This window comes from Blennius ocellaris, assembly GCF_963422515.1.
Source record: "Blennius ocellaris genome assembly, chromosome: 6".
NCBI lineage: Eukaryota > Metazoa > Chordata > Actinopteri > Blenniiformes > Blenniidae > Blennius > Blennius ocellaris.
Window position 1 is genome coordinate 166510 of NC_137655.1, and position 13116 is coordinate 179625.

General features: G+C 55.4%; 1 protein-coding gene across 1 annotated transcript in view; it reads right to left on the reverse strand.

Annotated features, from left to right (window-relative positions):
• LOC308131347 (titin-like) overlaps positions 1-13116 on the reverse strand; it is a 224561-nt gene that overhangs the window by 159508 nt on the left and 51937 nt on the right. The window contains 11 exon segments of the mRNA XM_080498075.1: positions 17-295; positions 1349-1630; positions 1714-1992; positions 2236-2523; positions 3354-3632; positions 3723-4004; positions 4081-4359; positions 4445-4726; positions 4922-5485; positions 5715-5993; positions 7220-11410. Coding sequence (XP_080354201.1) covers positions 17-295; positions 1349-1630; positions 1714-1992; positions 2236-2523; positions 3354-3632; positions 3723-4004; positions 4081-4359; positions 4445-4726; positions 4922-5485; positions 5715-5993; positions 7220-11410 — 7284 coding nt within the window.

Consider the following 13116-nt stretch of genomic DNA (forward strand, 5'->3'; position numbering starts at 1 on the left):
ACCCGGGCCAACAAACCTTTCAGTGTCACTTGACAGTCGCAGGTGGACCTGCCCACTTCGTTCTCCACGGTGCAGTGGTACCGGCCCACGTCTCCGGCCTCCACCGCCAGCACCTGCAGGGCCAGCAGCTCCTCTTTCACCGTGATCCGGTGCCTCTTGTCGTTCCTGAGCGCTTTGGCGTTTTTAGAGAACGACACGGTGAAAGGTCCCGAGCCAGAGACCTGGCACTCTAGAACCATCTCTGCTCCTTTGACCACATCTCTGGGCTCCAGGCTGCGTACGAACGCCGGCGGTTCTGGAAGGAGACAGCAGAAGCTCTGGGTTCACTGTGGAGACCAAGACCAAGACCGAGACCAAGACCAAGACCAAGACCAAGACCAAGATGACCAATCTGAAGGTCTCAATGGTCACCGGACAAAAGCCACATCTGGCCTACGACACGACAGCTCTAGGGTTTGACCGTACGCACCCCTACAGGAAATAGACCCTCCCCTACAGGAAATAGACCCACCCCTACAGGAAATAGACCCTCCCCTACAGGAAATAGACCCTCCCCTACAGGAAATAGACCCACCCCTACAGGAAATAGACCCTCCCCTACAGGAAATAGACCCTCCCCTACAGGAAATAGACCCTCCCCTACAGGAAATAGACCCTCCCCTACAGGAAATAGACCCTCCCCTACAGGAAATAGACCCTCCCCTACAGGAAATAGACCCACCCCTACAGGAAATAGACCCTCCCCTACAGGAAATAGACCCTCCCCTACAGGAAATAGACCCTCCCTTACAGGAAATAGACCCTCCCTTACAGGAAATAGACCCTCCCTTACAGGAAATAGACCCTCCCCTACAGGAAATAGACCCTCCCTTACAGGAAATAGACCCACCCCTACAGGAAATAGACCCACCCCTACAGGAAGGGTGACGTGGTTTCGACAGAGGAGGTGAACTGTGGGGTTTAAAAAAAAACAATTCCAAGGCTCATGTCAAACCAAGACACTTCCTGAGTTTTCTCTAAACGCAGCAAACATGAAAGAGGATAGTTTGTACACGTGAGTCCTGTTGCACCCATCAGCCAGAAGATGATGACCACTGAGAGGTCCAGCACCAAGCCTGACAACATGGTCAGACCTCAGTCCAGCTCTCCCAGAACCTGAAGGATCTCCATGAAGGTTCCACAGAACCCTTCAGAGGTCACAAGGAGGACGGAGGATCTCGTTTGGTCATAATGTTGTGGCTGATCGCTGCCAGTGAGACGTGTCCTGATCCAGAACGTCTTCGTTCTCCCAGTGAACCTTCGCTCTGAAGCCTGAACATGAGAACCGCCGACCTCGGACTCAACTGACCTTTGACCCTAACCGTACAGCTGCAACGGTCGCTGCCGGCGTCGCTGGACGCCACACACACATACTCTCCTCCGTCCTCCACAGCGCAGTTAGCTATCTCCAGAGCGGCCGCGCCCTCGCCGGAGCTGGTTCTGTATCTAGGACCGGACTGGATCTCCATCTGGTCCTTGAACCACCTGAACCCGATGACCGGGCTGCCCGTCACCGAGCACTCCAGCCGCGCCGAGTCGCCGCAGGTGACGAGCCGGGCGGCTTCGAGCTTCCTCAGGAAGGCGGGAGGCTCTGAGAGGAGAGGTGAACATGGATGAGGAGGCAGAAGAGGCGGCGCTAGCTCAGGTCAACGGACGCCGCGGCGGTACGGGCACCTTTCACAAAGAGTGTGGCGGTGCGGTCCACCTTCCCGGCGTCGTTGGAGACCTGGACAGTGTAGTTGGACGAGTCGGTGGGCTTCACCGAGTGAAGCTCCAGAGAGCTGGAGGAGGCGTCTTTCTTAACGAAACAGGAGCCCCCGGCCTGGACCTCCTGGTCCCCCCTGAACCACCGGACCACCAGAGGAGCCGTTCCAGTGAAGGCTGCCCTGAGGGACACCGTGGCACCGGGGACCACCTCCTGGTCCTCTGGTGTCACCGTGAACGCCGGCGGTTCTGGAGGCCGGCCATGAGACAGTTAGCATGAAGTCATTCTCTCACGCACACGCGCACGCGCACGCACACGCACACACACACACACACACACACACACACACACACACACACACACACACACACACACACACGCACACACACACACACACACACACACACACACACACACACACACGCACACACACACACACACACACACACACACACACACACACACACACACAGACCAGTAATGACAGTAACCTTTGACGTAGAGCGTGCCGCTGGTTTCTTTAGAGCCAGCTGAATTGGTGGCTCTGCATTTGTAAACAGCGGAGTCGTTCTTCTCCAGCCGACTGATTCTCAGCGAGGCCGAGGCGTCTTTGAACTCCGGCTGGAACTTGGCCCCGGACGCCACCTCCCGGTCGTCCTTGAACCAGACTAAGGTCATGGGCTGAGAGCCAGACACCCTACAGTCCAAGGAGACGTCGCTACCCACGTTACCGTCCACTCTTTTCAGGGCCTTGGTGAACGTGGGAGGCATGATCCGATCTGCTCGTGGAGGAGGAAACAGTTCACGCGTTAACAGTTGCAGACTTAAAATAAAAGAGAAAGTGAAAGTCGACAGTTTGTGGATCATTCGGAGCGCCGCCAGCAGGTGCAGGAGGCCGTTCTCCACCCTGGACTCACTCCAACACCTCAGATCCCCTGAACCCAGACGGCTGAGGACATCCTGTCCCGACTATCAGGACCTAGACAGTCTGACGCAGACGACGGTTAAACCGACGGCGAGGCGTCAGGACTCTGTCGAGTTCTGGTCCACAAGGTCTCCGACGCTCACCAGATTCCAGGCAACTTCAACTTTAGCCTGATTTATTAGAGAATCAGTGTTTGAGTCTTCAGCTCTTCCCTGTATTCTGGAACCAAACCGTGGCTGTTCAACACCGGATGTCAACTTGAACCATGGAGCTGCTGGTACGATCCCGAGACCCACATGTTTCAGTGTTTATGTGCCCAAACATCCATGTGGCAGCAAACAGTCCGTTCTACTGGTTTCCAGCAGAAGTGACGTTGCTTCTTGACTGCTAAAGGTGATTAACACGTTTTAAAAGTCCCCAAAGTGCTTAAACACAAGAAGCATTTCAAAGAGGTGGTTTAGTGAATTAGACCTTCATGTGACAGAGAATCAGACTCATGAGTTGAGCAATTAGTTGCGTTGCCGTGGGTCCAGGGCGGGCGGCGCTCACACCTGCTGATGTCACACAGACTGATCCCGTCACACCGGCGACGGCAGACGACTACAGCGTTGATCGTTTCAGTCACTTTTAAAGTTCAAGAGAACGACGAGGAGTAAAGAAGTGAAGAACACAGTGAGCGCTGACCTAAGACGGTGACGGAGAACGTGCACTGGTCTTTGCCCACTTTGTTGGACACTTCCATCTTGTACTCTGAAGAGTCTCCTCGCTCCGCCGCCAGGATCTTCATGGCGGCGACGTTCTCCTTCAGACTCATCTTATATTTACGGCCACTGATCATCTCCTTCCCGTCTTTGAACCACTTGACCTTCAGCTCGGGGCTGCCGGAGACCGTACACTCCAGCGTGGCAGAGTCTCCCGCCGTCACGCTGATGGACTCGGCGGGTTCCAGCACCCGGGCCGGTTCTGTGGCAGAACCGTCACGTAGCGGTACAAAGACGTTAGACATGTGGCCCTGAAGGCGTGGAGATGCACACGACACGCGCGTTATCTGACCTTGCACGGTTAAAGTGGCTTCACACTTCTGTTGCCCCGCCTCATTCTCGGCTTGGCACGAGTACTTCCCGCCGTGGCCGATGGCCACCGCCGAAATGGACAAGCTAGCCACGTTGTTCTCAAACGCCATCCTGACGTTAGCGTCGTCGTCTCTCAGTATTTCAGAGTCCTTGGTCCACTTCACAGCGACGGGGGCGGAGCCCTTCACGGTGCCCTGCAGTTTGACGGCGTTCCCCACCACCGCCGTGACGCTCTCCACGCGCTTCGAGAACGACGGCGGCTCTACGAGAACACATTTCACCAGGTGAAGAACTGAACGCCGGACAGCCGAACCTCGGCGACCAGCGGACCCACTGACCTTTCAGTTTGGCGGCAGCTTTGCTCGTAGCCTTGCCCACGTCGTTGGAGACGACGCACTGATAATCTCCCACATCGGAGCTGTCGAACGTCTGGATCTCCAGCCGTGACAGAGAATCCCCGGAGATGATCTGATATTTCTGATCGCTGCTGACGGGTTTCTTATTTTTGACCCAGCTGATTTCAAAGGGAGCCGTTCCCGCGATCTGGCACTCGAGCTGAACGGTGCGTCCCTTCAACGCCTCCACCGTCCGCAGCTCTTTTCTGATGGACGGCGGCTCTGCTCGTCACAACACACAAGTTCACCCCGGTGAGTTCCCCGAGCGCCAACAGTGAGCGGCGAAGCCAAACAAGACCGGACAAACCTTTGACGGCAACCGTGGTGCTGCAGCTCTCACTGCCGGCGTTATTGGAAACCTCGCAGGTGTAGCTACCGCTGTCCGTGACCACCAGGGTCAGTATCTCCAGGGAGGCAACGCCGCCCTTCAAAGACACTTTGTATTTGTCTCCGTCACTAAGCTCCCGTTCGTTCCAGAACCAGTGGATACGAAGCTCGGGCGATCCCTTAACGGTGCACTGCAAGCGTGCGGCTGCACCTTGTTTCCACGTCACCTTAGGTTCCAGTTTCCTGACAAAGGCAGGCGGCTCTGCAAGAGTGTTCAGGTCATAAATGTTTGTACACGTCAGCAGAGAGACAGGAGAAACAGAACAGAGGAGAAAGAAAGCCACACAGAGGACAAGAGGGAAGCAGTGCAGAGTGTTAGCGTCGTCAGCGTAAAACCCAGCAGCTCCTTCAAAGGTTGGGATCAAAGCGCTCCGACGGAACCGCCTGAAGGACTTACCTTGCACCGACACTACGGCCTGGCAGGAAGAGCTTCCCGCCTCGTTCGTGGCCGTGCACACGTATGTCCCAGAGTCCTTCACTTTGGACTTGGGTATGTCAAGAACGGCGACCTTGTCCTCCAGGGACATTTTGCAATCCATGCTCTGGTGGACTTTTTTGCCGTCCCTGGTCCAGGAGACGGTGACACCAGTGTCCTCGTCCACCTGGCACTCCAGCCTGACCGGGTCATTGACCGCGGCCGGTGCCGGCTCGGCGGTCCGGACAAAGCGCGGCTTGTCGATGACCTTGAGCTCGGTGGTGAAGGTGGCGGCGCCCACACTGTTGGACGCCTTGCACAGGTACACTCCCTGATGGGTCGGCTCCAGGCTCCCAATGTGAAGCCAGTACTTGTTCTTTTCACATTGGGTGACATAGCTGCCCTCAGAGGAGACCGCGATGTTGTCCTTGTGCCAGACAACCTCCATGGGCGCCGACCCGGTGAGCGAGCACTGCAGCGCCGCTCGTTTGCCCACAAACAAAGTCATCGGCTCGGGTTTTGAAACAAATACCGGTGGGTACATTTCTATGGGGAGCAGGCAGAACACACAACAGGTTTCAGCAACAACAAGACAAACATCACAGTGCGCACCTGAACGTGAGAACATTGGAAACGGGACGGCGGCACAACACTTCCACTTGCGTGGTGAAGGTTCCGCTTCAGACAGAAGTGCGTGGATATAATTCTCTCTCTCTCCGACACACAGGAACGAACAACAGCTCCAACAAAGAAAAACATCCCGATTGGGTCTTACCGGTGACGACCAGCGGGGCGGAGCAGCCGGCGACGCCGTGCTGGTTGGACGCCTTGCAGCTGAACTCGCCGCTGTCGGCTTTGACGGGGTTGACGAGCTCCAGCGAGGAGCCGGCGCGGCGGCTGACGATACGGTACTTCTCGCCCTGCCGCACCTCCACGCCGGATCGGTACCACTTGAAGGTCACGTCCGGGGCGTCGGCGATCTCACACTCAAACCTGGCGTGGCCTCCGACGTTGATCTCCAGAGGGACGATCTTCTGCGTGAAGACCGGCGGAACTGCGGCAAACAGACACACGTTAGCCTCGGCGCTCGCCACGGCGGGAACAGAGTGGCGGATCGTGAGCGGCGATGGAGGGATGTGTGGCGATGGAAGGTGACTGTGGAAGAGAGGAAAACGCCCCCGAAGACAAAAAGCAGTAACTCCAGAACAGGTGAAGATCTTCGAGAGCTTCAGCGTTTAGCCGCAAAAGATTCAGTTTCTGTCGATAAAGAATTGGAGGTTTGTTTGTTTTCTCCTCGATCACAATGTGGAAGTGATTTCTACTATACTGGAGACGCTGCAGGTACATTTCCAGCTGAAGATTTTGGAAATAAGTCTAAATATCAAAACTAGAAAACAATTTGTTATTAAACAGTCGCGGGCCTGAAGCGGCTTGCTCCGCCCACAGACACTAACATCTGCAGTTGAAAGTTCATCTGGTCCCAATAAACCTACAAAATATGATCGTACGAAATATTCAAACTGTTTTTCGTTTACATAATTTGTCAGTTAAAATAGAAAAAAAATATTAAAACAAAACAGCTCAGATATAAAATTTTGTAGAACAAATGAAAATAATGATAAAAATGTTGAATGAAACGATGAAATGTGTTTTTAAACAGCATGTCATTGAGTTTCCTTTCGCTGGCTTTGATCTAAAACCTTCAGTTTGACATGAATGAATGCAGAATGTTTGTTTTTGAAATGAAACGTGTTGCAGGTCTTTGCTTCTGGTTGTGGAGACGTGAGACGACCGGCGGCGGAGTTCTGAGGTCACTGCGGTTTGTCCCGGTGGGCCGATGAGCCCAGAGGTTGCAATGTGCCTGGGAGCAGTGAGGGGGCGCTGTGGCCCCAGCTGGAAGGAGGAAGAGGAGGATGAAGTGAAGAGCATGCAGAGGATGGACCTGAAGGACGGTGACGGAGAACTCAACATGCACATGTGACCATGAAGACACCATGAAGACGACATGAGTCCGTCGCCATGACGACCGCGGCCGGGCTCGTAGCGTGGTGCCGAGGCCCGCCGGGCCGTGACGGTTCAGACGGACCAGGAGGAGCAGACACGGTGAGTTAGTACCATCCGAACCCGGCCGGCCACCAAGAAGATGGAGAAAAAGAAAGTGGAAGTATGGAGTGACCGGCTCAAGTGGGTGAGAAGAGGAGAATGAATGGATGAAGGAGTGAATGGATGGACGGATGGATGGACGGATGGATGGAGGGGAGATTCTTCCTGTTGTCAAACCTCGTGAGACTACAGTGAGTCTTGAAGACGTGGTGGTCCTGCCGGCCTGGTTCTCAGCCTCACACACAAACTCTCCTTGGTGCCTCTCCTTCACCACCTTGTGGATCAGCAGTGTGAAAGTGTCCTGGTCTCTGGAACACTTGAACTCCTTGCCAGATTTCACCAATTGACCGTTGAAAAACCAGTTGACCTTTGAGACAAACTTGACAGTGGTGATGAGAGTGACTCGGCTGTCCTCCTCCACCGAGACGTCCCGGAGGGGGACGACGACCTCGGGGCTGGAGATTGTGATCTCCTCAGTCAGCACTTCCTGTCTGAGGTCTACGACCTCTTCCTGTACCGAGGGGACGGCGGTGACCGTGGCCACTGCCACATCCTTTTCTTGACTCATCATCACTGACCTCACTTCCTGTCTGAGGTCTACGACCTCTTCCTGTACCGAGGAGATGGCGCTGACCGTGGCCACTGCCACATCCTTTTCTCTACTCTTCACTGTCACTGACCTCACTTCCTGTCTGAGGCCTACGACCTCTTCCTGTACCGAGGAGATGGCGCTGACCGTGGCCACTGCCACATCCTTTTCTCGACTCGTCACTGTCACTGACCTCACTTCCTGTCTGAGGCCTACGACCTCTTCCTGTACCGAGGAGATGGCGCTGACCGTGGCCACTGCCACATCCTTTTCTCGACTCGTCACTGTCACTGACCTCACTTCCTGTCTGAGGCCTACGACCTCTTCCTGTACCGAGGGGACGGCGGCCGGAGGCCGGACGGCGCTCACCGCGGCCACTGCCACATCCTTTTCTCTACTCTTCACTGTCACTGACCTCACTTCCTGTTGGGAAACCTGCACGGATTGCTCGAAGGCAACTCGAGTCTCTGTGGCGACTTGGACCTGGGAGGAGACTGACTCTTCCAGCCTCGCAGTCCTGGATTCCTGCACTACGACCTGCCGCTCCGTCGTGGCACTCTCCACCGACCCTCTGGACTCGGTCTTGAGCGCGGCAGCCTGAGATTTGACGGCGGTGAAGCCCAGCGCGCTCTCAGCCACGTTCACCGTCTCCACCGTGGAGGAAAGCATCTGTTTGGAGCGAGCCGAGCCGAGCCGCGCCCTCTGGGGTTTGTCCAGCTGCATGGTGCCGGGACGCTCCGAGGTCAAGACCTGCGCTTCCTGGTACACGATGGAGTGGAAGGCTGCCTGGAGCTCCGTTCTCAGGTCGGCGCTTTGAGGGTATTTGCCCTCGAAAGCCAGTGTGATCTCCACCGGAGCGCCTGTGGTTGTGACCAGGTAGGTGAACGAGACCCGTTTGGGCTCCTTTTGGACTTTCACCTCCTGCACCTCCACAGCCTGGAGGCGTCCCACAACATCAGCCAGCAGCACCGGCTGGTCGCTGGCCACCGCCAACTGGAGAGCGTCTCTGAGCTGATGCCGAATGTTCAGGCTGGACGGCGCCGGGACCTGAACGACGAAGGTCATCTCTTTGGGGAGAGTGCCGCCGTCTCGAGACTCTGACGCCATGACGGAGAGTCTGGGCTGCGTGCCGACAGCCACGTTGGCAGACTGAGACTTGACAATCTCTTCAGAAAGTTCACCGGTCAGGACTCGCCTCTCGTCCATCAGGATGGACTGCCGGACCGACTGACCCTCCTGAATCTGAACAGCAAAGTCCTGCTCTGCCGCCTCCAAGAGGACGCTGCTCTCAGTGGAGATTTCCTTCTCCTCGATCTGGATCGGCTCGGCAGGCGCTTTAGGTTCCACGGCCGTCTGACAGACAAACTTGTCTACAGCGGACAGGCGGTCTGCGTGACCCTCTTCCAGGGTCTGACGGTCTTCCACGCTGGTGACGTGCATCACATTCCAGCGGTCCTCCTTCTGCACCAGGGCGCGCTGCTGCTTGACGTCGCTGGCCAGCGGCGTCTCTTTGGGCAGCTGCATCGGCTGGTGGGACAGCTGCAGGATGCTTTGAGGTTTGGGCTCGGTTCCCACTTTAGACTGGACTCCGGTCACGGACTGATCCAGCTCTGAGTGATAGTCCGCCACAAGTTCCCTCCTCTCCTCTGACATGGCGGCATGGCTCCTGGTCGTCTCCTGTCTCTGTGCCGCCACTTGCTGCTCGGGCTTCTCGGCGGTGAGAATGCCCTCCTTGGGAAGCGCCTCCACCGGGCAAGTGGACTGCAGGTGCAGCAGAGTGTGAGGCTCTCTCTGTGGCTGTGCCGTCACGGTCGAGGCTTTGGCCTCGAACTGCGCCGTGTCCTCACAGACCACCGTCCTCTGCTCGTCCTGGCTGACGGTGTGCAGCAGGGCGGGACTCTTGCTGGATTCCACCTGCTCCGGCGCAGGTTTCTCACAGGTGAAGCTCGACTCAGAAGGAAGCAAGTCCTGATCAGTGATGACCTGCAGGTGCAAAACCTGCTCTCCTTCTACCTGCGTCCGAACGGAGGTGGCGCTGTCGAGACTGGGCAGCTGCTGGGTGGGCTCCGCCTGGAGCATCTGCTTCTCCTCGGCGGTCGGAGCTCCTTTCAGGACCTGGTCTTTCCGCCGCCGAGCCGCTTCCTGGGCAGGTTTCTGGAGGCTGAACTCCGTCTCTTTGGACAGAGTCTGTTTGGTCTCGCTGACCGAGGCCAGGACAGGCCGGTGCTGCTCTTTACTTACGGGGGACTTGATGGCGGACTCGGCTGTGGTCAGCGGGGCGGTGTGGCCCTCGGTCAGCACCCGCTTCTCGGCGGACTGGGCCGAGTATAAAATCTTAACCCCCTCTTTGACCTTGTAGCCCTTCTCTTGCTCCGCCCGGGGAATGTCCTCCGACTGCTCCTTCAACATGGAGAGCTGAGACTCCACCTGGTGCCCGCTGACCAGGTGCTTTGGCTCCGATGTGGGTCTGATGACGGCGGGTCGCCTGTCGGCCAGCGGCTCCGTGTTGACGGTAGAGAGCGGCGTGAGCTCCTCGGCCATCGCCGACATCACACTTTGCCGCTTTTCCCTGGCGGCCTGCAGCTCGATGACCTCGGGGCTCTGAATGCGGTCACAGTGCTGCTCCGTCAGGTCCTGGCTCTCCTCCACGGACGACGTGAACGCCGCCGTGTGGAGCTGCTTACCGGGGATAGCGGACGCCTGAGGGGGGCGCGTCGGGACCACCGACACCCTCTCCTCCACCTCATGAGCCTGCAGCACGGCGGCCTGCTGGGTCAGCCTCTCGCGGTGGACGGTGGCGGCGGAGACATCGACCTCTCCGAGGGAGCTCACCTGCTCACTTTGGACGATCTGCCGGTCTTCGGTTCCGATGGTGTAGACCATCTGGTCGGGTCGGTCCTGTCCCGGGAGGCTGACCTGGTACAGACGGGACTCGGTCGCCTGTTCGGTCACTGACACCTTGTAACCTTTCTTCTGAACTACTGTCACTTCCTGTTTCTGCGACACAGAGACCGACTCCTTCACGACCACGAGCTCGGCGCTACAAGACGCTTCACCCAACTGGTTGGACGCCTTGCATGTGTACAGACCACCGTCCCCCTTTTTAACGCCCTTAATGCTGAGGGAGCCGGATCCGTCTGGGTCAGCTACGATGACGCAGTCTGGACCGGGCCGGATCTGGACGGCCCCCCTGAACCACTTCACGTCAGGGACCGGATCTCCTCCGGCTCGGTACTGAAACGAGACCCGGTCCCCCTCCGAGCACCGAACGGGTCGGATCTGGACGGAGAAGGTCGGCGGCTGGCCGGAGATCTTAAACATTTTCTCCACCCATTTCTCCGCCTGGCTCACGTCCGGCTGCTTCACCTCCAGGTAGGTGGTGCACGTGGTCTGACCGAACCGGTTGGAGGCCGTGCAAGAGTACTCGCCCTGGTACTCGGACGTGACCTTGGTGATCACCAGCGTGTGATCCTGCCGCTCCTCCGTCAGCCGGTACACCGAGGAGCCGCTGATCGTTCTGCCGTTGTGCGACCAGCGAACCGTCGGCTTCGGAGAGCCGGACACTCTCACGGTGAGGCGCGCCGTTTCCCCGGAGGCCACGGCCGCCGGCGCCAGCTGGCTCAGGAAAACTGGTTTTTCTTTTCTCTTCTCTATGGTGGAAGAGTAACGTTTGGATTCTGGCGTGAGTTCAAGTGTTTTGGTTTTCTGAGGTAACTGGACACCGGTGAAGAAGGTTTCCTCTCGTTCCTCCACGGTGGTGACGGTGGTGCTAGAACGTTCTGTCGGGAAACATTGAGCAAGTCTCACAACAACGTTTTCATCACGGAACATCACACGGGTCCACAGACCAGCTCCTCATCAGGGTCGGTCTAGGACTAGCATGGCTCTGGTGTTAGAAAGAGTTCAGACTGAAGGTGCAGCAGCTCGGAGACGTTCTGAGGCCTGAACCGCCTGCTGGAGTCCAGAACCGCCTCCTGCTTTCCTGCAATTCAAGCGTTGTCATTATGGACGAGTCGTACACACTGAAAATACCCACAATCCACCAGTAACGCTGACGCTGTTTCAGCTGCTTCCTCCTGCTAACGACTTCAAGAGGAACACGTTTTGAATACGACTGTGGAGAATCGGCACGACGGCAGATAATCAACGTGAGCTAGCAGCTAGAACGCTAACGAGGCAACGGACGGTCAACGCCACGATTAGCACTGATGCTAATATGTAAATGAATGACAGTACAGACAGCTGGTGTAATGCTAACATGCTAATGTTAACATTTTGAAATCGCTGACAGTACGGTTAGCTACTGTAACGCTAACATGCTAATACTAATGTGTAAATGAATAGTGTGGTTAGCTGGTGTAATGCTAACATGCTAATTTCAAGATGTTGAAATTGAAGACAGTACGGTTAGCCACTGTAATGCTAACATGCTAATGTTGATATGTTGAAATTGATGACAGTACGTTAGCTGCTGTAATGCTAACATGCTAATGCTAAAAGGTTGAAAGGGATCCGTTACCACTGATTAAGTCCTATTAACCGGTGAGATCATTTATGTCAAAGTGAAAATCACGTCGTCAATCAGCCCAGAAACTTTTTCACAAGTTTTAGAATTAAAAGTCAACGAATCTTAAGAATAACGATATTTAAACTGAAACATCTTAATTCACTATCCATTTGTTTTCATTAGTTTGTTTCCAACAGCAGCATTTGGACCATAAAGAAAAGAACAGATGCTAATGCTAACCCAGTGTAGGGTTTCTGGTTGGTGAAGAAAAACCCGCTGAACGTCGTCACGTCATCAAATCCTTTATTTTACAAACCAAAGTGACGTCTGTACAAATGAAGCACGAAGCCCATTTTCTTCACACGTATTTACAACAACACATCCCAACTTCATTACAAAAAGATTCACAGTTTTATCATCAGTCGTTTAAACGTCACGGTGACGAATCAACCAGGGCGTCCGGCTCCGGTCCTGGAGGGACCAGTCTCCAGGTTTTAGCTCCTCCCCGCTTCACCTGGGTCTAATGATGTCATCACCACGCTTCACCTGGGTCTACTGATGATGTCATCACCCCGCTTCACCTGGGTCTACTGATGATGTCATCACCCTGCTTCACCTGGGTCTACTGATGATGTCATCACCCCACTTCACCTGGGTCTAATGATGATGTCATCACCCTGCTTCACCTGGGTCTACTGATGATGTCATCACCAAGGTAGTGAAAAAGCCCCATAAGGAGCCCCTCCTTGCGGTGTGAGGAACCGAACCCCCCAGGACCGGAGCTGGACCCCCTGGACTCATTCTTAACAGATTAGATGTTCAAAGAAAAACAAGGTGAAACAGAATGAATAATGATGCGTCTCTGTGACATCTGGACTTTCTGAACAGAAAGTGAAACATTCCACGTCCAGAACTCAAACCTTCAGTGACAAAACACAAACATTGTTTTTCCAAGTGGAATCAATAAAACAAATAAAA